Raw genomic sequence first — 26,731 nt, 5'->3', positions numbered from 1 at the left:
CTGCAACGGTCGCTAAGTGTGAAAAATGGTCGCAATGGTCGCTAAGTGTGAAAAATGGTCGCAACGGTCGCTAAGTGTGAAAAATGGTCATCAGTCACTTTTTTCAATGCCATTGTAACTTTGGTCACTAAATGTTTTCCCCCTCCTCGAGACTCCTCACTTCTTCCTTCATTCCTCTTGCTGATCTACCTTCACCTTATCTGTCTTCTGCTCTTTCCCTCTCTTCCTTCCTTCCTCCCTCCTTCCATCCTCTTCTTTCCTCACTCACTCCCTTCCTCCTTTTTTCTCTTCCTTCCTCCTTCCATTCTTTATACGATATAAAATTCAATGAGGGTGAAACACACCAAATCTGGCAAAGCTGCCTTGCACCAACCTGGCCTGCCCATAGAATAGCAGCCACTTTGAGACACATAAACCTGGTCTGAACATATTGCATCACAAAGATTTGCAAAGATCACATTTGCAAAAAGGAACATTTCTTGTAGTAAATACATTTTATAAACAATTTAAAAGTAAAAATCCCCCCAAAATAATAAAAAAGGTATTCTATAAATAAAAGAAATCCTTAAAAACCATTGTTAAGTATTACACCAGCAATAATTTATACTGTCACCATTTCAAACTATCATCAGAAATACGAATCTGTTGCCAAACATCAACATTTTGATCGCGTAACCATGAGGATGCCACAACGGTCGCTAAGTGTGAAAATGGTCGCTAAGTGTGAAAAATGGTCATCAGTCACTTTTTTCAATGCCATTGTAATTTTGGTCACTAAACAGCCATGTTCCTGACTTAACAACCACCATGGTTCACTTAACGTGGCAATAAAAGGTCGCAAAATGAGGCAAAAATCATTTAACAAACGTCTCCCTTAGCAACAGAAATTGGGGGATCAATCCTGGTCGTAAGTCGAGGATTACCGGTAGCCAATTGCAAAAGGCAACTTTACTTGGAACAGGTGAGATTGTGCCCGGATCCCTTTCATGCCAACATCCCATCCTGTCCATGGGGAGAACTCCACAGGCGGACAAAAGCCCCAATCCCCTCTCAACCTCCAGCTGACTCTGCCATCCGCCATAACCACACATGCCCCTCAAAGGCAAAACTCAGGGGGCTGAATTCTACAGGGGGAGGAGTAAAGGGGGGATTTGAGGGGCAGCCCAAAGCACCATCTGTCTAAATTTGCATCAGGCAGGCAGTAACATTTTCATAGACCATGATCAGAGGAGCAGCTGATCCTATGGAGAGACTCCTCCTGCATTCAGTCCCAGGCCTACAAGTGGAAGTACCCTTCCTTCCTTCCTCCTTTCACCTTCCTTCCCTCCCTCCCTCCCTCCCTCCCTCCCTCTTTCTTCCTTCTAGCCTTCCTTCCTTTCCATTCTTTCTCCTTCCTTCCTTCCTCTTGCCTATCTGCCTTCTGTCTTTCTGCTCTTTAGATCTCTCTTCCTCCTTCCTTCCTCTTTCCATCCTTTCACCAAAAATCAGGATGTTTTATTAGCATCAGCATCATTCTGCTGAAAATGCCAGATTCTGTGGTACTTCTGGATGAGATTTAGAAAATTACAGAGACATGAGGAACCATTATATAATTTCACTTGGCAAAACTCTGATTAAAATAATAGCAACAAAATGTAAGGTTTTTTAATTTTAAAACTCTAGCAAAACATAGATTTATTTCCAGTTTAGTTAATTAATGCCATTATAAACAGGAATGCAATTGATTAAATAAAAATGACTTTTTCTTTTATTAAGAATACTTATTCTACACTAAACTAGAAAATATTTCATAGGCCCTTCAACAAGTTTGTTACAAATTTTCAGGATTGCATGCATTCTTGAAACTGATACCATGTAATGTTAAAAAGCAGATAGCTAACTAAGTACACTAAAAACCATGTTTAATTATTTGCTACTTGAAGCCAATAGCAATGATGAAGAAATTTCTGTCATCCTCAGTGACAATATTTTTAGGGCCAAAAAATAAAACTCTGTATATTGGATCTGTTGAATGGAGAAAGGCCTGCCCCCCCTCCCCCAAATGAGACACCTTCCATGATAATAGGAGAGGAGAGCCTGGAGACAGCAATCACAAGGCAGAACGTAGCTAAGAGAACGGAAACTTGCCTCTTGGAAGGAATGACCCGGTTTGGCTCCCACTTTCAACAATCGAACAGAGAAGCGAAGAGGCAGGACAGACGAAGCGGGAGCCAAGCCGGGCTAGAGTGTTGGGCTGAAGGAAGGAGGGATACACACACTCGTGTTCTCCCCCTTCCTCTCTCTCTCTCTCTCTCAAATGGCAAATCCGAGCCCGGTCCCATGCCTTCTCCCAACCCCCGCCCTGTTCTCTTAGCTCTCCTCTCCTATTATCGTGGAAGGCGTCTCATTGGGGAGGGGGAAGCAAGCCTTTTTCCATTTCAAGGAGCTGCCGCTCCTCCCCCCCCACCTCTTAGAAGTCCAGCCAGCTGCCCGCCAAGCTCTCCGCGGAGACTCACCCAGAGTTTTCACCGCGATTTGCCTGGTGAGGGGAGGCGGCAGGTTGATGCAGACCAAATCCACAGTATAATAAATACAAGTATAATAAATACTTGTATTTATTATACTTGTATTTACTTCCTCCTCCTTCTCCTCGCTGCGATCTGGTTGCTTCCCTTCACATCTTTGGAACGGCTTGGCTCCTTTTTTTTTTTTTTTAGGGCGCCCCTCCGTTGGGAGGAGGTGGAGGATAGGCTCCAACTCTGCCCAGAGAAGGAGTCCGAGCGCTCCGGGGAAACGCGGCAAGCAAGCCAGCACTTCAAAGTCATGTTTCGCTGAATGACGGGCAAGTTCTAAACTGCCGGCATGACTTTGAAAGGGCTGGATTGCCTTCCGCGCGGGCCGAAGTGGAAGGCAAGCGGCAAGCCAGCCCTTCAAACTCATGCTGGCACTTTAGCGCGCCCCTCAGCTGCCATTCAGCGAAACATCTTTCGCTGAATTGCGGGCGAGTTCTAAACTGCCGGCATGACTTTGAAAGGGCTGGATTGCCTTCCGCGCGGGCCGAAGTGGAAGGCAAGCGGCAAGCCAGCCCTTCAAACTCATGCTGGCACTTTAGCGCGCCCCTCAGCTGCCATTCAGCGAAACATCTTTCGCTGAATTGCGGGCGAGTTCTAAACTGCCGGCATGACTTTGAAAGGGCTGGATTGCCTTCCGCGCGGGCCGAAGTGGAAGGCAAGCGGCAAGCCAGCCCTTCAAACTCATGCTGGCACTTTAGCGTGCCCCTCAGCTGCCATTCAGCGAAACATCTTTCGCTGAATTGCGGCCGAGTTCTAAACTGCCGGCATGACTTTGAAAGGGCTGGATTGCCTTCCGCGCGGGCCGAAGTGGAAGGCAAGCGGCAAGCCAGCCCTTCAAACTCATGCTGGCACTTTAGCATGCCCCTCAGCCGCCATTCAGCGAAACATCCCTATCACGAACGGACGCCGCCCGCAGATAACTTTCCATAACTTTCCGGGCGGCGGGACCCCCGCACGACGTTCTGTGCGGGCGGCAGCCGCTGCGCCCATGCTCTCGGAGGCGGCGATCCCATTCACGAAGAGGCAGCTCCTCGTGGGCGCAGCGCCTGCCGCCCGCACAGAGTGAATTTAATTGGGATCGCCTGCGGCCGCGAGGACCCCTGCACAAATGGACTCCTCGCGGCCGCAGGCGATCCCAATTCACTCAGCCAGGGCGGGCAATTTCTGCACGAACGGACTACTCCTCGCGGCCGCAGGAGGACAGGGAGGAGGAGGGGGCAGCCGAGCCGCCCGCACAGAGTGAATTCAATTGGGATCGCCTGCGGCCGCGAGGACTCCTGCACGAACAGAGTATTCCTCGCGGCCGCAGGCGATCCCAATTCACTCAGCCAGGGCGGGCAATTTCTGCACGAATTGCCCGCCCCGGCTGAGTGAATTGGGATCGCCTGCGGCCACGAGGAATACTCCGTTCGTGCAGAAATTGCCCACCCCGGCTGAGTGAATTCAATTGGGATCGCCTGCGGCCGCGAGGACTCCTCACGGCCGCAGGCGATCCCAATTCACTCAGCCGGGGCGGGCAATCAATTTCTGCACGAACGGACTACTCCTCGCGGCCGCAGGAGGACAGGGAGGAGGAGGGGGCAGCCGCCCGCACGCGGTTCAGGGGCTTCTGCCGGGCGGCAGGAGCCCCTGAACCGGCCGCGGGCGGCTGCAGCTGCCCCCACCCTCTCCTCCTGCCGCGGCGAGCGGAAAATTTGATTAGAATTAGATTACTCACCAGTCAGCGCAGCTGCAACCTCTTTCGTCTTTTGTAGAAAGGAAATGGAAACTCGCGCAAGCGTGCTGAAAATTTCCCATCCCAGCCAGCTCACTGATTGGCTGGAGTCCAGGCCAATCCAATCAGTGAGCGGGAGGCTGGGCTGGCTTAAATTTGTAGGTAGTAGGTAAAAGGCTAAAAGCACGCTTTTTTTGGCGCTCGCAGCTCCCGCCCATCAGCTGCTAGCTTGCTGGGCTGGCTCATCTGATAGAGAACAGAACGATGAGCCAGCCCAGCAAGCTAGCAGCTGATGGGCGGGAGTTGCCAGCGCCAAAAAAAGCGTGCCTTTTAAAAAGGCGGGCGGGACGCGGGAAAGTGCGTTGGAAAGCGGGTGTGTCCCGCCAAAAGCGGGACGTCTGGTCACCTTACTGTAGGTGTGTCTTTTTTTGCCACACACAGCACGTCTTTTGGAACAGATCAAGTTGGCTTTCAAAACCTGTTTTTTCCTCCAGTCACTTGGCTAGGCTCTTGGAGGAGCCCATCTGGGAAACGATTTTGGAATGAGAACATGCTGTGATATGGCCTTGGTTGTGTTGAATGGCAGTGTGTTTCTATGATGTTTGTGCTGTTTGGTTATTTTGTTTTGTGTTTTTAATTCTGTTAGCCATTCAATTTCCCTCGAGTGGCCATATATAGATTGCCTAAACTAAGAAACAAACAAATTTATTTAGCCTGCCATCTCCAATGCTGTGGAATATGGAGGCCTATCAGTATCAATTTCTAGATAAGTTTTGGAACTAGAACTGAATGATAGATCCATATCGTTCTTTACTCAAGACTGTCCTAATTGGGCTGTCTCTGAGGTAACAATTATAATGGCTGTCTATAAAGCAGTCAATGGAAACATTGCATATTTGTTCATTTATTTATTTTTGCATTTAGACATATACTTTTTGCAATAAATCATACAAGTAGAGAAACAGAAGAAGTGACAAAGTTTGGAGCAAGATTAAGCAGAGCATATTTTCAACCTTGATGCACAGAGCAATTTAATATCTCAGAAGGAACTCATGTACAGTATCTACCTTTTACCCATCACAAATACTTCTATTATATCCTTGCACCCTTATCCAGAAGAGAATACATAGATGCTTTGTCCTCAGAAGATTCCATATTTCCTATCCAGAATACATGCATATATAAATCCTATCTATCATTCTTGGATGACAGAGTTAATCATTCATCTAATCACAAATTATCAGCCCTGATCTCAGCAGTCAATTGGGTGTTTCTTATTAAATATCCAGGATCATAAAGCAAGAAAGTGAGAAGACAATATAGATATAATACATGTAACTCCTAGTGTGAATAAGCCTTTTTTAAATCTCAGGTATTTGAATATTGCTTTTTTGTTTACTTTGGTCTGTGACTAAATTATTTCCTCCTCCGTTTCCTCCTCATCTTCATCATCACCTTCAAATATGTCAGTCATTAAACACCTGAGCAAATGAAGATTCACAAGGGCCACACAAAATAGTCCACCAGTGTGGCAGTGTAATTAAGGAGGTTGTCTCTTTGATTGTTAACCTCCTCACCTCAGGAGGGGAGGGAGAGAGCCTGGGTAGAAATCCTCAGAAAATCATGTTTGATGGTGATATAAGAAGCTGAACTCCTTTTATTCCCTACAGCTCCATAAAATCGCTGTTATTCCTTTTAAGATGACCTCAGTCACCCTGCAAGGTGCATAATAAATTTGATCCCATCTTTAAACTCTCATTATAGGTTTGTGTCGCTGTTCAGGAAGCTGCTCCTGGCTGTCTCTGCATTCAGAAAAGGAGCTTTTTCTGCATATTCCAAATCCTCTTGTGATGGATTAGCACAGCCCTCATATTTATATCAGGCACCGCATGAAACAGATGTAATCAAAATCATCTGTTTGTAATGGTTCCATTTCAAATGGGATTCTGAAATTTAGCTCTCAGAAGAGCTGCTCTCTTGAAATTCCTATACATATATCTACTCCCCATGTCTTGCTGGGCTATTCTTAATATATGAAGGAAGAAGCAAGTGACTTTTTGACATGTCCTTTTGGTAGCAGAGGGAGCTACAAATCATGCCCATGCATATTTGCAGAATTTAATTTTTTTTGTTCTGAGCTGTGGAAAGTATTCCAAGGAGGCTCATCTCCAGAGTCGTAATATTGCTTATGGGCATTCAGATTATTTGCTCAAAGATTTCCTCTTTAGGAAGGCATTTTTCCCCAGGAGCAGTTTGACTTGAAGATGTTATCTGTTTTCCCTGCCCGCTCTTGTTAGTTATTATTTTCAGTGTTTTAGTGGCCTTTGTTTTTAGACGATCGCTAAAATCATTTGGTCCAAGTTATCTTAATTTTGTACCAATATAAATACTGTTGGCCATCTTGAGCACTGCATATGCATTAGACGGGCAGGAGACAAATTTTCATATTATTAAGCAAAACACCACACTGGCTTTTTTAAAAAAAATGTATCTGTTATTATACTGAACCATATTTTCGTGCAGTTTGGTCTTGGCAATCTCGGGTTTTTTTAAAAAAGCACCATGATCGCCCACCCCCTTTCCACCCTTCATGGAGGCTATTGTTGTTTTTCTCAGTGTGGCTGCCAATTGGGGGATGGGGATAAAAAGGAACATCTCTGTTGCCTAGGCAACCAGACCAATGCTCCCTTGGATCTCCAAATGTGTACCCCCATGAAAATAATGGTGTGCCAAGCCATGGAATTTCAGTGCAGATGTTATTACTTCTCACATTATACCTAGAAATTAGATGCGCTAGCTCTTATTCCGTGACTAGTTATACTGTGGATTTTTCTTATAGGCTTCTATTTTGTCCTGGAATGAGCTAGGAAGCCACACGTTTAGTAGACTGCTGGGAAGAAGAATCTTGTTCCCAAAGGATGGCACGGTGTCAGAGCTTACAGTATTTATACATGGAACATTGCTCCTGATTAACATTGAGAAGATGCGCTTTTTTCTCTCCACTGGTTGAGTCCAGTATTTCTCAACCTTGGCAGCTTCACATATGTGGACCAACACCCAGAATTCCTCAACTTGCATTCCAGCTGGGGAATTCTGGGAGTTGACATCCACAGATTTAAAGCTGCCAAGATTGAGAAACACTGAGTTACACTGAACCAAAGTGCTCCCAAAGAATAAATGTCGTATCCGGTGCCTTTAAGATGTATGATCCTAAGCTTAGCTGGAGAAAAAAATCATTTGGTCCTAAAGCTTTCCTCCTTCTGCAAGGGAAGAATTGGTCAAAACCTTGACGGATGGGTCTGGCAATTCCATCCATTTCAGTTCTCCTTGTACCAGCAAGGAAAGATATTTTTATTCAGACAGGCCCTTTGGCATATGAGCTGCTTTGACTGCTGAGCCAGCTGAGTATGAAGGTTTTTTTTCCTTTTGATCTCACTTTTCTTGTTACTAACAGCTGCTGGGAGCTCTATTTTGGAAAGGTTCTGTTTATAAAAAATTAATGTACTGAATTTATAAATTATAATTTTTTGCTTTAAAATTAAACAAAAGCCAACCAAGTAAATAGAAATGTCATTTTATACAGGAGCACTACATGATGCTTATAGTATATCGTCTATATGTCTTCTATATTAATACTGTAATTATGCCATTTAAGCTCATGTTGTCTGAAGGGGCTCCTTGAGGCTTTCCTTCCTTCCAGTAGATCAGTTTATTCTGTTCTCCTGAGCCTTTTACCTCCAGATGTTCTGGTATTGTTTGTCTCTAGCCAGGATGTCTTTTGATTAGGAACTGTAAAAGCTAAGGCCCCAGCTTATCTGAAAGTCACCTAGTTAGAGAAGACTGAAAATTGGTCCCTTCCCATTATCATCTCAAAGCCATTCTTTGTGCTGTTTTAAATCCCATAATGACTTCAAATCTATTTTTTCTATTTCTTTAACGCTGCCTATGTTACAAGTCAATTCCAAGGTTTCAGTTTAACCTGACAGACCTCTAAAGCAACTCTTTTTTTTAATTGAAGAGTTTTAATAAATTTTACAAATATTTCCTGCCCACCCTCCAACCCTCCCTCCCCCCAACCTCCCAGAGCAAAATACAGGGTATAAACATTTAACAATCATACACTAACATAAACTAACTAACTATAGCATGCTACCTCCCTCTTGTACTTTAACTCCCCTTTTATTAAGCTAACTTTAAATAAATTGTAACATTCCTTGTTCATTCATAAGCTAATTGAAATTTCTTAGTCCGATATTTATTTTGAATGTAGTCACTCCATCTTCTCCATTCTAGCTTGTATTTCTCATCTGAGTAGTCCTTCAAATATGCTGAGATTTTGGCCATCTCTGCTAAGTTTGCTACTTTTAACGTCCATTCTTGAATAGTAGGCAATTCTTCCTTCTTCCAGTACTGCGCCACCAACAATCTTGTAAAGCAACTCTTGATAAATGTCTAATTTTTTTTCTTGGTTTGGAATTATCCATTTATTTTCTTGAGCTTTCTTCCAAAAAAATTTGAAAAGTCCAAAAAATTTCTTCTAAAAGATGTAATATTGTATTTTTGCATCAATATTAAGCCAAATATTTTTTAAAAATGGCTTAACTGAGATTTCCAGTACATCTTTCCTGGGATCCCACATGATTCCACTGAAGTTTAGTTTCCAGAATCCCTCCAATCAGTGTACACTTGTAACAGCGATCTTCCTTTTGTGCTACTCGCCCAAGGAACCGATTCTTAGATTATTCTTCATAATTTTTATCCTAGGATGACAGTGACATCAGCCAAAAAACATTTCTTTTGTTGAACTAATTAGCTGTCTTTCAGTGACTCATGGCATGACCACATTCAAGAGCAGGTTGACCAAACCTAGTATCATAAAAGCTCTTTAAAGCCAAATCCCTGTCTCAAATGTTCTAAAACTCTCAGTTCAGATTCCTAAGATGCTATTCTGATTACCTTACTGCATTTCAGATTCAGCACTCCATTTAGTAATTGGGATGATCCTGATGGAATCTTTCAGCTAGAATGTCTGTAGCTAAACACTGGAAAGATAAAATTATGACATGGAGCACTGGTACCAGAATGTTTGGCATATTGCTATAGCTGAGAAATTGACCTACATTCCTCAATTGTGCTTTTTAGTCAACCTACAGTTAACGCCTTGGCAAGTATATGATCTGGTTTTATATCTTATGCTATCCATGGGGAAGTAGAACGTGGTGGCTCAGTGACTAGGATGCTGAGCTTGTCGATCAGAAAGGTTGGCAGTTTGGTAGTTTGAATCCCTAGTGCTGTGTAATGGAGTGAGCTCCTGTTACTTGTCCCAGCTTCTGCCAACCTAGCAGTTCGAAAGCATGAAAAAATGCAAGTAGAAAAATAGGAACCATCTTTGGTGGGAAGATAACAGCGTTCTGTGCACCTTCAGCATTTAGTCATGCTGGCCACATGACCACGGAGACATCTTTGGACAGTGCTGGTTCTTCGGCTTTGAAACAGAGATGAGCACTGCCCCCTAGAGTTGGGAACAACTAGCACATATGTGCGATAGGAACCTTTACCTTTTTATCCATGGCAACTATAATTGTTTTATGTCAGATTATTATGGGAGGAATATTAAAGAATTATTAATATGTGGAGAAGGAGCTGACATCACGATGATACGGATGTGCGATCTCGGAGTTCCGAGATCACAGCCGATACTTTTACCGCTGGGTGTCCATCTGGACCTAAACTGTCCCGAAGATACAGTTGCAGGGAAGAGTACGTCTTGCTGATCTCAGGGAATCGCAAAGTCCCTGATTGATCCAAGAGAATCTCTTCTAGCCAGTGATAGAAGCACAACCCCAAGCTGCTGAAGTCAGGACAGCTCCACAACCGGAGGAAAGCGGAAAGAGAAAGTGTGTCCATCTGGTGAGAAAATTTTATTTTTACAAAAGAGACTGCCCAAAAAAGATTAAAACCAAATTAAACTTGTAAAGAAAAGAAAAGAAAATAAGTGGCGAATTTAAGCTATTTTGGACAGTGTGTTATCCTTTTTTTTAAATTGTCTTCTATGGATGGAAGTTTTGCAAACACTTCCTATTTTTTAAAGTGAAAGTATTGGCTTTTCTTCTACTACTTTTTTTTTAACCTATGGATTAAATCTTTTTTTATTTTCACAATACTGGCTTGCATGGGTTTTTCTTTTGTTCCATTTAAGAGTCTTGTTTCTTTTAAGCTTGGAATATAAAGAGGATATAAATGGAATATAAAGAGAGCAGTAACATCAGAGGAAAAAGAAGTTACACTGCCACTTGGAGGCTGGAGGCTGAGTTCTGGAAATATTTTTCTCTCCCTTTTCTTTGATCATTTTGACCTTGCACTTCAAAGGTTTTAGCTTGCAAAGAGATAAGATGGGTTGTTTATGCAGGTGTTGTTTGGATGTCTCTTTGGCAGTGAGATAGTAGTGAAAAACAAAGCCTTGTTTTCCAACTAGAGTGGCAGTGTTTATAAATTGGACAATGACACAATACCAAGAAGAAACCATAACATTACAACAGATTATGTTTGAAATTCAAAAATTATTAGAAACATCAGAGAGAATTGAGAAGAAATTGGAAAATATAGATGGTAATATAGCAAAATTAGATGAAATTGAAGATAGCCAGCTAATGGAAAAAGTGGAGGTTAGAGTCTCAAAAACCCAAGGGAAAAATGAACAAAGAGGCAAGATAACTGTGGATATTGACAGTGATCTGAACGTGGTTGGAAATGGAAAGAATGGAACATGGAAAGGGAAGAGAGATGGAAAGGCGCTCTACCCCAGATTTCAAGGTATAGAAGGAAAAAAAGAGAAGAATTGATGGATTGAAGGAGAGGAACTTTGACAAAAGCACTACTGATAACCAAAGATAAGCTGATTAAAGAAGCTGATGGAGGGTTTCCGAGAATTTATAAGACATGCAACAAGGTGCAAAGAGAAGTCCACACAAAGTTGATTAAGGAAATAACCAGAAGATTAATCCCACATAAGGCAAAAGAAATAAGACTGTACTACTACTGGAAAGACACAGGTTGAGATATGAAAACTATTAACAAAATACTAGCTAAACAGTTAAAATTAGAGCATTATGTTAAAAATGAAGTGATAATGGGACTTCCTGTGGGAGGAGCCTGTCGCCGAGGAGCTCAACGGAGCCCCTCTTAAAGTTCTGGTCTGTATATCTAATTAAGATCAATAGATATCATCCCTTTCTGGCAGAAAGGGACAGGCAGAAGCTCAGGTGTTAGGATTTATTCGTAGTTCACAGCCCTCTTCCTCTTTTTTTTTTGGGCTGCGAACAGAGAATAGTTCCAGCGTAACTGAGCTCTTATCTCCAGCCAGTTCTTTGCAGCTGCCTTTTTGCAGCCCTAGACAGCCGACTCCCGCACTCAGGACAATGATAAATTGTTTTTAAGATAATACGAGCGGGTCGCACTTCTGTGATGTGTTGTTTTTTTTTAACTATCTAAACACCAGCCTTGTTTTTCCTTTGAACTTCTCTGCGCAATTGGGATACAAAATGGCGTTTTTACTGTGTTGGTGATTGATGACGTAATTAACTGGCTTTATTTCCCCGGAGACCGCTACTCATTAATGAACAAAATCTACAAATAACTTATTGAAAACTGGCCAGCTGAAGATACTGTTTATCTGTCTATTCTCAGATTTTATCTATAATGTCTCCCAGGTCTAAACAGGCAAAAAAATCCTCCCCCCTCGTGCTTAAAGAACTTGCTACCAAATCGCTGCCTTTGTCTCCTACGCCATCTACTGGAGATTTCTTGACACAGGAGCTTCTCTTTCAAATAATTAATGACTTTAGAAAAGAAATTCAAGAATTTGTGTTGGATTTATGCGATAAAATACATACCAAAATTGCCCAGATAAATGCGAATACGTTTGAAGTCACGTCTACCTTAACAGATTATGTTGAAGAAATGGAGACGAAACTGGAAACTTTGGAGAGGGCCAATTTTAATTTGACTTCTAATATTCAAGCTTTACAACAAGAGATTATTAATAATCAAACACAACTTACAATGATAAATTATAATACAAAGGCGTTTGCAATAAGAGTCAGAGGACTGCCTGAAAAGAAAGGAGAAAATTTGAAACAGACTTTTGTAGAAGCTTTCAGCCAAGTGGTGGGAGGCCCAGGACTTAATTTTGATTGGAATATTCGAAAAATCTATCGCCAAAATTCGCATGTAGCAGAGCAACGACAGCTTCCAAGAGACATAATTATATATTTTTTCACAAGAGAATCCAGAAATGCGATCTCACAAAAGCTTTATAATAGCAGGCTTCGAATCGAGGGCCACGATTTGTTCGTCTTTAAAGATATCCCGCTTCAGATGCTGCAAGCAAGGAGAAGTTATACTTTTTTAACCCAAGAACTTAGAAATCGTCAAATAAAGTATAAATGGGAAGCTCCAGTTGGAATCACAGTTACATTTGAAAATCAAAGATTCCGTATTAATTCTGTTTCGGAAGCTCGGGACTTTTATTATAAAACTCTGAAGGCGGGGCTTCTTGACTCACTCGGAAACGCGGAAGGACAAGGTGAAGGAAAGACAAGCAGCAAGTCACTTGGCTACAAGAAGGAGGGAGTTGTTCTCCCCCTACTGGAGAGGCAGAAGAGCGGAAACTGAGGATTCAGTTATATCTTCGAAACAGCGGGACACGTGGTTATAAGGCAGAGGGCTGCCTTTTCTTTCCGGAAGGACAGAAGAGTAAAGAATATAGACCCAGCGACGTCTTTAAAATACTTTCTAAGCTTTTGGACTGATTAAAACTTTAGGATTCCTGTTTGGTATGAAATGGTAAAGCGGTGTACTGATACGGGACTTTTACAAGACTTATTTGAATTTCAATCCAAACTGTGCATGAAATGTTTTCTGTGAGGAAAGCGGGGACTAAGATTTATTTGAACTGCGGTTTGGGATGAATGGAGTGTGGGGCAGAAAGGAAGGTGGAGTGGGATATTGATGAAGGGATCTTGGGATTGAACGAACTGGTATGAATTTGGGGCATATATTTTACGAATTTACATGTTTGAAGTATAATATAAAAAGCTCAGGATTTTAAAGTGAAGAGTGAGATCCTAATCTTATGCAACTTGGGCTTGGGAGGAATGGAGACGTGAAACGAAGGATAGGAAGATGAGTAGCGAAAGTATGAAGATAAATTGATTTTTGTATAAACTAATATTTGAATATAAGGTTAAGAAAGGCTATCTGGAGATTCTACAGGAAGATGGGGGTAAATATCAAAGAAGTAAGGGACGAGGACAAAATATAAATGGAATGATTCACACTGTTTAAACTTTAAGAATGATGGGAGGCTGAGCATAATGCAAAAGAGTTTTCAATTTTTTTTTATTATTTACTTTTTTGTTTTGTTTTCTTTTTCGGAGTGTTCTTTTTATTTTATTTTCATCATTATTGTTAATAAGATATTTCGAAGGTGAATGGTACTGAACTGTGCCGGGTGTGTGACCTGGGAAGTCGGAGGGGGTTAGGGAGGGGGGTTCATTGGGGGTGGGTGGGTGGGTGGAGATATAGCTTCAATATATAGAACAAGAAGAATACACTTGTATACTGTTGTTCCTTATCTTTTCTTTTTATTTTTCTCTTTTTTTTCTCATTGCTTTTTTCTTTCCTTTTTTTTTTTTGGTGTAAGGAATAGAGAAATGCACCATAGTGAGAAGTAGAGGAAAAGAAGAGGGAGAAGTAAGGAGGGAGGAAGAGGGGAATGTAAGGAGGAAGAGAGGGGAAGGAGGGTGAGGAAGGTGAGAAAGGAAGATAGGAGGGGAAAGGGAAGTAGGAGGGGTGATCGTTGGAGGGAGAAAGGAAAGTTGGAGGGGGAGAAGAAGGGGTGTGTGAAAGTGATAGGTTGGGTTTAAGAGTTGTGTTTAGGTTGGGGTTTTTTTTTTTTTTGTCTTTTTTCTTACGATTATATTACTATTATTGCAAATATCCAGTATATAAGTGAATGTACAAAATTGAAAATGAAAATGAATAAAACATTTAAATCGAAAAAAAAAAAATGAAGTGATAATGGATATAGCTAGATAGATAATTGATAATGATATAATGTATACATATGTATTGGTTTGACAAGAGAAAATTTGGTATAAATTTTTAAATCGTGACCATGAAAGGAAGTTTAGAAATTTTGTTATGTATGAAAGCCTATAATATTGAAATTGGATTGATCATGGACATAATTAGATAAATAATTGACAATGATATAATGTATACATATATATTGGTTCGACAAGAGAAAATTTGGTATAAATTTTAAATGGTGACCATGAAAAGAAGTTTGAAACTTAGTTATGTAGGAAAGCCTCTAATATTGAAATTGGATATAAATTGTAAACAGTGATTAAGAAAGGAGGTTTAGAAACTTTGTTTTCAAAGATAATTAATTTTTATTTAGAATGTTTCGCAAAGATAGAATGTTGTTGGATGATATTGAAAATAGACAATGGAATGCCATTATATGGTTTTGCTTTGAATTTTGGAATATTTGTTATAAAGGGATGTTAAAACAACTATAGTCATATGAAGGATGAGGTATGATGATAGTAATATATATAAATATATTTGATATAAAATATAATTTGATATGGATTTTAGGTAATGACTGTGGAAGGGATGCACAAAAGTTCTTTGTAACCAATTGACACACTTTTTATAATTTGTAATGGAATATGTTTTTATGGTGTTTGTTGTGTCTTATTTGTTTGTGTTTATTCAAAAATAAACAAAAATAAAAAAGGAATTATTAATATGTGATTTTATGGTTTGCTTTTCTTGTCTTTCTTTTTAACCAGTGGCACTATTCAGCTGGTTTATCTGGTTTGGGCAAACCGGTAGCGGCGGTGGCGGGAGGCTCCGCCCACCTGCCTGCACTTCATCACATCCCATTTTTGCCGTTCTGCGCATGCAAGCGTGCTCACATTTGCGAACCAGTAGCTAAGTTAAGTGAATACCACCCCTGCCTTATACGTATATGCATGTGTGTATATTGTATGTATGTATTGTACTTTTTATAATTATTGTAATACCTTTATAAATAAAAAAATATTTAAAAATACCATCAGAATATAAGTAGAAAACCATTAACATTAGCAAATTACCTATTCACTATTAGTTATCCAACACAATGGAAAATTCTCCTTAGCTCACCTGAACGAGCTCTTCATGATATTGGACGGATGAAATAACAATGCTCTTTTTATCCCTGTGGCTTGAAGGAACCTGAGCCTTTAGTCCATGAGTCCATCAATTCCCTTCTACATCAACTTAGGCCCTACTCTGATAACTCCACCTACAAAAGAAGCTACATCTGTTCTGAATATGATTCCATTTTCCTTTTACTGTCAGACCAGAATCTTGACATCTTCAGAAGAATTGTAGACAATTTTTCAGCTGCTATTGCTTTATGCAGGAAAATGCTCTTCTAATTTTAGGATCTTATAAATATACAAAGTTGTGTTACAATCTAATCAAATTGTTTTAAGTATTTAAATGCTATAAGATTCTACTGTTTTATTTATAGTGCTTTGTGGGTTGAGTCAGTCAATTTATTTCCATAATTAGTCCATTATTTTGGGGATATATAAATATTAACACAAATAGTACAAAATCCTGGTCAGTTATCATAACAAAAGAAGTTTGTAGAGTTTGTAGAGCAGTAGAGCAGTTTGAAAAGGGTAGAAAATACTATCCCAGTATAATTGACTTTTAAAAAGGACATAGAATAGGTCATTTAAAAGTGGGGGAAACCTCTGGTTAGAGCAGTGCCTTTGATGCAGGAGACCAGGTTTCACGTTCTGGCTGATACTTAGCTGACCAGTAGGGTTTCTTGGGAAAAGACCTATTATGCTTCACCTGCTATCTCAAATGCAAGAGTGACAGGAACCAGTAGAGTCATACCAATTCACTTATCACCCAGATCTCTGCAGTAAGCCTTCTGACGTTACAACAGCTATCTGTACAGATCTTAATTGCTGTAATGTAATGTAATATACAATGTAATATGTTACATTGACAGACCTCGCCAAAGCTGCAATAGCAAAGGAACAAGCGTTCAAGAAATACGCCACAGATTAGCACTTGGTACAGCAGCTATGAAGGTCCTGGAAAAGATATTCAAAGGCTATGTACCTGTGCAGTCATAATTGTTCAAGCCGTAGTATGCTTGTGACATTCTATGGAAGTGAAAACTGAACTTTTAAGAAGTTGAAAAAGGAAGAATGCCAATGTTTTTGGTGAATATCATGGACAGCTGTGGGGCGTCTGGACAATGGGCTTCAATTGAACCCTGACAAGATTGAGTAGCTATGGGTATGTGAAGCCTTGGGACCGGGCAATTTAACATCCTTAGTTCTGGATAGGATTGCATTTCCCTCAAGCTGATCCCATACACTGCCTAAGGATTCTTCTCTAGACTCATGACTCCTGCTTGAAAAACAGATAGCAATAGCAGACTTATATACCGCTTCATAGGGCTTTCAGCCCTCTCTAAGCGGTTTACAGAGTCAGCATATCGCCCCCACAGTCTGGGTCCTCATTTCACCCACCTCGGAAGGATGGAAGGCTGAGTCAACCTTGAGCCGGTGAGATTAGAACCACTGAACTGCAGATAACAGTCAGCTGAAGTGGCCTGTAGTACTGCACCCTAACCATTGCGCCACCTGGCAGTTGTGATTTGGAGAGCCTTTGCACAACCATGTTGTGCACCAGTTGCACATTCACACCTTTATCATCTTGTGCTTGGACTACTGCAATGCACTGTGCATGAGGCTACCTTTGAAGAATATTCGGAAGCTTCAGCTGGACAAAATGCATCAGCACAAACAGTTTTAGGTATCCCAGGTAACCTCTGTTGTGCAAACACAACTGGCTGCTGGTTTGCTTCTGGACTCTATTCAAGGTGTATGTTATCACCTTTAAAGCCCTTCAGGGCCTGGGTCAAGGCTCTCTGAAGAAGTATCTCACCCAATGGGATTGGCCTGCCCCACTTGTGGTGGCAGAAGCAGCATGCTGCAGATTCTATCAACTAAGGAATTGCAGGTGATGAAGCCCAAGAAAAGAATTTTTTCTGTTATGGCTCCTGACCCTTGGAACTTCATTCCCCGAAAAGTGAATCTGCCCCCAATCCTCTTGACCTTTAATAAGGGCCTAAAATCTTGGCTGTGTCCACTGGCTTGGGGTGTCTCATTCTTGAGGTGGCTAGAAATTTAATAAAATAAAATCGCACCTTATTCAGGGATTCTTTATTTAACTTATTCTCAATGTTAACTTTCAATTTTAAGACTTGATATTGTAATGCTTCAATTGTAATTGTGTATATTGCTTTCATGATATTGTAAGCCATCCAGAGCCGCTCAGTGTTGAGATGGCTGGCATACGCATTTAATAAATATAGATGGATAGATGAGAGAGGTGGGGGGAGGGTATAGATAAATAACGAAATATCTTAATGGACAGGATTCAGGTCTGGTTTTCTCTCTAACAATCATGGTCTACATTCCTATGGTTTTTAAGCATAGGAAAAAAGTTACACATAATTATTCACACCATATTTACCCAAGGAAAAATATTACAGCAGGCCATGTATCTCTTACCTTAATGCATCATTTTTATGAAGAAGAATAATAATTCCCAGAAAAAGCAGGATGAGGATTCCTATGACAATCCCAGTGATCATAGGGGCAAAATGGCTGCTGATTCCTTGAGCATTCCAGCTGCTGCCAGTGGCTACTTGTAGGTTGACTGTCACAATGCCAAAGAATTTTCCTGGAAAATAATCAAATGTTACTTGTCATTGTAATTGCAGGAAGTAGTTCATCTCCTGGACTCATCATAGCTCTTCTTCCATCTTGCTTCTCTGGCTGATTTCCTCATTGCAGAGACCATTGTGGCCACCAGTAAGTAACAACTCCTATTTCCAAAGAGAGCAAATGAAAGCAGCAACCAACCTCTTCGTCTTCCTCTGTTTCCATTTTTACTGCTGCAATGCACTTTCCCCAGATTTGGAAAGAAGAAACACTGTGGGATTGTTAACTCATGCACAACATACTCTCATGTTTACTCAGTTGTGTCCCATAGTTTTGGAAAGTATGTAATTCTATATAGTGCATAAAATACAGAATTATAAGAGACAACGAATATGCTGCAATATAACTGCTTATAAATTAAAACAGTAGAAATAATACTACTATATATATAGTAAGACCTTTTCGAAGATATTAGGAGAGTTTCAGAAAGGAACCACAGTGGTAGAGTATACAGTTGGCAAGAGAAGGAACTCAAAGTCAAACTCTGGCATCTGCTGCTGGATGAGGTAAGAAATAATGGAACAGATACTTGATCTAAGATAGGACTGTCAAACTCCCGGCCACACCCACACCTTGTTTAGCGAAGGGGGGGGAAAGTCCCGATACGTCACGTGACACCAACATGATGACATGAGTTTGACACCCCTGATTCTAGGACATTGAAAACTTCCTTTCATTCAGAGCAAACAATATTGGACTGAATTGTAAAAAAAAGTCTGACCTGGAGTAAGGCATAGTGCTGTAGTAAAGGGATCCCCAACCCCCAGTCCATGGACTGCTACTAGTCCATAGCACAGTGTTTCTCAACCTTGGCAACTTGAAGATGTCTGGACTTCAACTCCCAGAATTCCCCAGCCAGCATTTGCTGGCTGGGGAATTCTGGGAGTTGAAGTCCAGACATCTTCAAGTTGCCAAGGTTGAGAAACACTGCCATAGCATTTTGGTAATTGGGGCGCAAGGAGTGGCTGAAAGCAGGAAGCTCCCTTTACGCAAGTGGTGTGAACATACACAAACCATTCCCTCCCACAGCTGCCACTGCCAGTCCTCGGAACTGTAAAGGTCGGGCACTTTTGATTTAGGAGATACATACACACTGTTATTGCTGTTGTTATTATCGGTTATGGTGATAAGCATAATTATTATATGTCACTATTCTAATCATTGTACATATCAAAATGAGGCGTGATATTTTATTTTTTTAAAAACACAGCATTACAGCAAGGGCTGTAATTATACCACAAAATGCTATAACAAAATAAAAGCATCTTCACACGCATACCGAGAAACGCTTGTTTAAAGCATGTTACCAAAGCAGCTAAATTATTCCTAGCAGCACATTAATGAAAGCCTGGCAGGGCAAACAGAAATAATATTTAGTGAATCTTCCAATGTCTTAAGGCATTATTAATGGCTTCTAGCACATTTAGCTTTGCACATCTAGAGCCAGGGAATCTCTCTCTCTTCCTCTCTCTCCCTCTCCCTCTCCCCCCCTCTCTCCTTCTTTCTCTGGCTCTGTCTCTTCTCTGACTTTCTCTGTCTCTCTGTCTCTGCCTCTGTATCTATCTATCTATCTATCTATCTATCTATCTATCTATCTATCTATCTATCTATCTATCTATCTATCACACACACACACACACACACACACTTGCCTCATATGTTTGTCACAAAGCAAACATTGAGGAAGCTACTGGATGAGACACTTTATCTAGAAATTAATGCCTATTCTAACAACCAATGGTTCTTTATGGTTTTGGACAGATAATTTCTCTGTGTCTGGCAATACTATCCTTTAATTTTTGTTGCAAGGACATTTGGCATGCAAAGTCATTCTCCCATGCCCTTTTACTCAAGGAAGACTCTTGTACAGGCAAAGCACACTGCTTTCTCCCTGGAGCTGGACCTCTAGAATAAGGACATACTACAGCAATATAATCGAAAGAGTTACCATGGTCTGCTATATCCTTCAGGATGTCATTAGCCAGCTGTTCAGCCTGAGTGCCAGCATAGGGTCCTGTTTTATTGTCAATTAGCACAATCTGGATGATTGAGTCTAAGCCACGTGGCACAATTCTCAAGGGAGTCTGCAATTTTTTCATCTTGGACATGGCCATCTGAACACCTTGATTCCTGGGCTTTGCAGAAGAAAAAGAGAAAGAAATATATCTATTTAAGCCAATCCAATGTGTTAAGCAACATTTCTAGAAATGTTAAGGACAATGACCAATTAACTGTCTTTTTTCGACTAGATAATCATTCATTCAAGTCTTTTCCTAACAGTAAGCATTAGAATGTGTTTATCCAATGGTCCAGTTCTACTTTTCTGATTTAATATTATTTTCACTGGCGTCCCAACTACCTTTACACTGATGGGCCACCAGATACTCCCTGGATGTTTTGGAAAGCTGTTTCATTAAAAATAAAAATAAACTAAAACTGGAGTGGCCTGATCAAAATTACAGTCACCTCCCTAGTCTCTTTATTTCTTAATTTCCTCCCACCCCCTCTGGAAAGAGGAGAATGCCCAGAGACATACATAAGAGATATGTGGCTAGAGCTACTCCATTGTCGGGCTATGTTAGTTTCCCATCTCTCTGTAGGAGTTTCGGAAGAAGAGTTAATCAATTGATAGATTAATGAACAGATTTATCCTTTTGTCTGATTCTGCCATAGGGAGCTATGTAACCCATGCAAAAACCTGATCAGCAATGATGGTTAAGTAATTATGTTTTAACTGCAATTTGATAAATAGTCCACATTCAGATGAAAACCCAAATTTCACAATAATCTCATTTAGTATTTTAGCAGATGCTTTGGCATGGATACCACAGTTATCCTCTAGGTCACATCCTTCTTGGCTACAATGAATGTTGTATTAAGAGTTATATCTAAAACTTATCTAAATCAGCTTTTCAGAATGATGATGGTATAACTGCTGTGCCAGCAACACACTGACAAGATGATTTCACTCTAGGGCAACAGTTTAATGATCTATATACATTTCACTTTCGGGCAAAACAAAAATGATAAAAGACTGCATTTTTCTTGCTTTCTCTCCTAAAAAAAAGTGTCCAGAGAAGAAAGCACAAATACATGGTTCTCCAAAACCTTTTGTGCTCTTCTTTTTCAGCGTACAATACAGATAATTAGGGAGCAGATAATTATGAAAGGGCCATAACTCAGTGGCAGAGCACATACCTGCCTGCTAAAAGTAGTAATAGCAGTTAGCAATAGCAGTTAGACTTATATACCACTTCATAGGGCTTTCAGCCCGCTCTAAGCGGTTTACAGAGTCAGCATATCGCCCCCACAGTCTGGGTCCTCATTTTACCCACCTCGGAAGGATGGAAGGCTGAGTCAACCTTGAGCCGGTGAGATTAGAACCGCTGAACTGCAGATAACAGTCAGCTGAAGTGGCCTGCAGTACTGCATCCTAACCACTGCGCCACCTCGGCTCAGTTCAATCTTGGGCAGCTTCCATTAAAAGAGACAGTGAACAAAGAGCTGCTAGTCCATCCATTTGAGTCCTTGAAGGGATGTTGTACGCTTGATTTATCTGTCCGCTAAAACTTCCCTTTCCAGGGGTGCCCACATGGTATAGTAAAAAAATGTCAAGATAGCAACCACAATGGGGTAACTAAAGCTCTGCCTATTTTTAAGTGCAGCCAATTACACCATTGTAGTCACCATCTTGGTTTTTTTGATCAGGGGCTGTTAGTCTCAAATAGCTGTTCTGTAATGATAAATATTCCAGACTAGTTGGTTGTCTTCATGCTCACTTCCATCATATCCAAGCTTAGAATACACATACCAGATTCAGAAAAGTATGGAATATTCTGTCTCGATAGAGTTCAATGTCAAAATCAGTAGAGTATGTTAAGGTAATGATGACCCCTGTAGTTAAAATACAGAATAAGTCAATGAAATATTATACAATTGATGATGGTCTGTCTGTGATTGTACAACTCTGTACTATACTAGTGAATCCATACTTGTAATACTGTATCTGGTTCTGTGATACTGAGACCCTAAAACAGTGATGGTGAACCTATAGCACGCATGACACAGGTGGCATGCAGAGCCTTCTCTGTGGGCATGTGAGCCATTAACATGCTCACATGTGCTCCACTGCACATGTGAGCATGCCTCCTACTGGCCAGCTGGTTTTCAGGTCTCTGCTGTGCATGCATGAGAGCGGGGTGCACATGTGGGAGTCATGCACACGTGCCCGGAGGCTGGGGGTCATGGGGGGGTCACGCATGCACCGCATTATGGGTGTTGGCATGCGTGTGCATGCGTCAGCACACAATGACAAAAAGGTTAGCTATCACTGCCTTAGAAGAAATGTAGAGAGGAGCAACAAATGATAAGATGTCTGAAGACTAAGCTGTACAATGAGTGGTTAAGGCAGTGGTTCTCAACCTGTAGGTTGGGACCCCTTTGGGGGGGTCAAACGACCCTTTCACAGGGATCACCTAAGACCATCAGAAAACACATATTTTCGATGGTCTTAGGAACCGAGATACCAATTTTATGGTTGGGGGTCACCACAATATGAGGAACTATATTAAAGGGTTGTGGCATTGGGAAGGTTGAGAACCACTGGGTTAAGGGAATTAGGTATGTCTAGTCTAATGAAGAGAAGGATTAGGGAGGACAGGATAGCTTGAGGGGCATTCACATAGATGAAGGGCTTGACTTCTTCTCCAAAGCACTTGAGGGCAGGACAAGAAACAATAGGTAGAAACTTGTTAAAGAGAGATACTAACTGGAACTACGAAGACAGTGAAAGCAATTAATCAGTGGAATAGCTTGCTTCCCAAAATTGTGAGAGTTGTCTGGCAGGATATAAGGTCTCCAGCCTTGGGCAGAGGGTTGGAATAGAAGACCTCCAAGGTTTCTTCCAGCTATGAATAGAATCATTTGGGTCTTTTCCAATTCCAACTATTTATGTCTACACCACACATGCCTGGGCGGCATTGAGTGAAGGGGAATGATCTTGGACAGTGTATAAAATATATAATGTTAATGTATATAAATAACAAAGTTCCTTTATTTCTTTATATTTTTTATAAAATATTGTGCTGCTCTCCAGGGCCACATGTGACCTTGGGACTGTGGGTTAGACATTCCTTGTCTACATTCAGTCGTTTATCTGCCTCACATCCATGAAAGTATGAATTGAAACTGTAAGGTAATCATTCTTGGTTTTTCTTATGCCATTTAGTTCTACAAGTACAAGCTTGGTAGTGAAGCCTCCTCTTTGGAATGTTCTTCTCCACTGTTGTGGAGATGTCTCTTAAATTGTCCAGACCTCTACGTAAGATTCATCTTTTCATCCAGATCTTCCCTGAGTGACTGGTAGAAACAGATTTTTAAAATATATTTAAATCTACCTCAGGTAGAAGATTTCCAGTGCCATAAAAATACATCTTTTAATTTGTACTTGTTGCTATAATAATTTTATCTCAAGGAGCACTTATAAGATGCCAGATAAATATGACAAATTGGGTATTCTGAATCTTTGCTGTGCGGCAAAAATGTTTAAGGCTGTTTCCCAAGAATATTTGAAATTGTCTGCCAATATTAAATGGATTAGTCCATTTAACTCCATTTCATATATGATGACAATAATGAGGGCACTGATAGAATCCTTTTAGTTTACAGGATTTTAGACTCATTATATATGCTGTTGTATGAATTTCCATGAACACCATGGAACATTTGTTCCTTTTATGGCATCTCTTTTTTTTTCACATCCTCAGGTCACAATAAACCACTTTAAGATCATTACTAGTTCTAACTAATGTTCATCGCTACATTTCTTCTAATGTGGTATTTCTCTTGAAATGAGATGCTACTATTCCTTAACTAAGCTTCTGAAATTCAATATTTTTTTCTCTTCTTTCCCTACCCTTTCTTCTCAACCCCCTTTCTTCTCTTTTTCCTCTTAAATATATACCGTATTTTTCGGAGTAGAAGATGCACTGGACTATAAGATGTACCAAGATTTTGAAGAGGTAAATTTTTTAAAAAAGTTTTTGCATTCTGCAGACCTCCCAAACCCTCTGCATGCCTCATTTTTTTGTGAAAAATGGGGCATGCAGAGAGTTTGAGAGGCTTGCAAGGTGCTCCTGGGGACTTGCGGAGGTGTGTGTGGAAAAAAATGGTCTGGTTTTTGCCAAAAAAGGGGGCATGCATAGCCTTTAGGAGGCTTGTAGAGTGTTCCTGAGGGCTGGGACAAAAAGAGCAAAAAAATGACCCATTTTTCACTCGTTTCTGCCCTCCCCAGCCCCCAGGCGCACTTTGCAGGCCTCCCAAACCCTCTGCATGTCGATTTTTGTGAAGGGGCAGGGTTTCAGGAGGTCCAAAATGCTGTATTCAGTATATAAGATGCATCCAGATTTTCACCCTCTTTTTGGGGGGGAAGGTGCATCTTATACTCCAGAAAATACGATTCATACCATTTTATCTTTTATTTTGCTATTTCTTTTTTATAATTAATTGGACCACAAATGGATTTAACCTACGCAAGCCCTATCAAGGCACAATATAAGTTATAAAGCTTTTCTTATACTCATAGCATTTTATAAATTATAGTATTACTTTTATCTTTTTTTTAGTTATCTATCCTAGTCATTTATAGCATTTTGATTAATGTTGTACAGATTCTTTTCTTTTCAAATAGCTGTACTCTGTAATTTTACATTAATGATTTTAATTTTATCTTATTTTATTCTATAAATATGACTTAATGTTTATTTCTATGTTATTGTAATTGTTATGTTATTAATTTTATGCTGGTATATGACCAAAATTTCTATCTATCATTATTTGTTCCAAATTCCAAATTCATTTTTTTTCAAGTAACACAATCAAATAAAGTAGATCTGGTGAAAATGAGCCCAGACAGTAAAAACATGTCCTTTTTTTAAACAGCTGAGCAGGGTACAGTGGAGATCTAAGATACAGCAGTCCTCTCTTTACTCATGAGGCATTAAAATCGCATACAGATTAACAGAGTTGGAAGGGACCTTATAGGTCATCTAGTCCAACCCCCCACTCAAGCAGGAGACCCTACACCATTACTGATAAATGGCAGTTCAAACTCTTCTTGAAAGCCTTGGGGGGGGGCAGGGTAGACATGGCCAGAGTGGGTGTGGCCAGTTCAACATCACTTGTGTTGGGGGTGTTTTCATAACATTGTCATAAAATGTTTTATAAACTTTTTCAATTTTCAATCCCACAAGAATCCTGAATGTTGGACACATTCTGTAAATTCGCCCAATAGAGATACTTTGCTTCAAAAAGTGTTGCCCTATGAGGCACCATTTTGCTTAATTAGTTGTGAGAATTAGAGTTATGGGAATTAGAGTTTAGTGTGCATGTTTGTGTGTGTGTGTGTGTGTGTGTGTGTGTGTGTAGGTAGGTAGGTAGGTAGGTAGGTAGGTAGGTAGATGATAGATAGATAGATAGATAGATAGATAGATAGATAGATAGATAGATAGATAGAATAACAGAAGTGATTTCAGTGGCACTGAATTTTTAGCACTTCACAATCTACTCACTGCAAGGAACTATGGGCTGTACTTAATTAAGGTTTTAATTTGTGTCATTTTTTTATTTATCTCTCTATCTGCTCTTTGAGATTGAGATCTCAGATTATTTCCTTCTGCTTATGCTCCCAGGCCTGCACACACAGAGCACTTGGTCTTGGCTCTCCTTTTAATGAAGTAGTTGACTTTGCCTATCTAATCCCCATTAGGTCGTTCCTTAAATACATTTATTTTCTGGTACAATTAGAAAGCTTCCTTCATTAACCAATGTCCAGGTTATATTCCTATTCTCAGAAACCTTATACACATATACAATCTTTTTTGTCCTTAAGGAAAGTTCTACCATGGAGTTTCCCAAGGAGGTGAGTGGCCAGGGTGAGGGAATAGGGAGATCATCAGCCTTATGTACAGGGGATTAGAGGAATTTATTCTTCTGTCACATAATGAAATAACGTAATGTCACAATATAGTTGTAACAATAACCACTCACCACATATTTCACAGCAATGACCTGTAGGCTTTATTGCATCTTTGCACATAACCATTGGACATTGATTCCTGGACTTCTGGAGCAAGGCAGTACAGATTCTCTCATGGGTCTTTAATTTAAAATACATATATATATTAATTGAAAATAAACTACATAATTGACTTCTGATAATCCCAACATAGCCTGTCCAGAGGTTCCATAAGAAAACTGTTACTACATTGTCATTGTCAATCCGTTTGTAAAGGATGAAATTTCGGGACCAAGTTAACCTCAGTCCCTCCTTCATCCCTTTTAGAAATGGAACCACACAACAGAAACTATAGGAAACCAGATAGATGTTGATGTCAGATGCCACCTCACACTTGCAGTTCGCAACCATTCATCATCAGCTGCCATGAACTCTAAGGGGACTGGATGGGAGAAAGGAGATGTTTCCAGGGAAACTTCACTGTATCTCTCTGAAAGTTCACTGTATCTCTCGGGGCTTCAAGGACAATTGGCTGGGAATGGAAAGGCAACTGCAAACTAAGCCTAGGCATGAAGTG

The 26,731-nt window shown here is 40.5% G+C and overlaps 1 protein-coding gene across 1 annotated transcript in view; it reads right to left on the bottom strand.

Annotated features, from left to right (window-relative positions):
* Positions 1-26,731, bottom strand: part of AMN (amnion associated transmembrane protein) — a 92,693-nt gene that overhangs the window by 7,789 nt on the left and 58,173 nt on the right. The window contains exons 7-10 of the mRNA XM_032213892.1: positions 26,187-26,295; positions 21,952-22,034; positions 20,089-20,275; positions 17,928-18,099 (exon numbers count right to left, since the gene is read on the bottom strand). Coding sequence (XP_032069783.1) covers positions 17,928-18,099; positions 20,089-20,275; positions 21,952-22,034; positions 26,187-26,295 — 551 coding nt within the window. The remainder of the gene's footprint in view (positions 1-17,927; positions 18,100-20,088; positions 20,276-21,951; positions 22,035-26,186; positions 26,296-26,731) is intronic.

The sequence above is a fragment of the Thamnophis elegans genome, chromosome 1 (assembly GCF_009769535.1).
Source record: "Thamnophis elegans isolate rThaEle1 chromosome 1, rThaEle1.pri, whole genome shotgun sequence".
NCBI classification, from domain to species: domain Eukaryota; kingdom Metazoa; phylum Chordata; class Lepidosauria; order Squamata; family Colubridae; genus Thamnophis; species Thamnophis elegans.
Note: the sequence above shows the minus strand (reverse complement) of the source record. Positions and strands in the feature narration are given on the sequence as shown.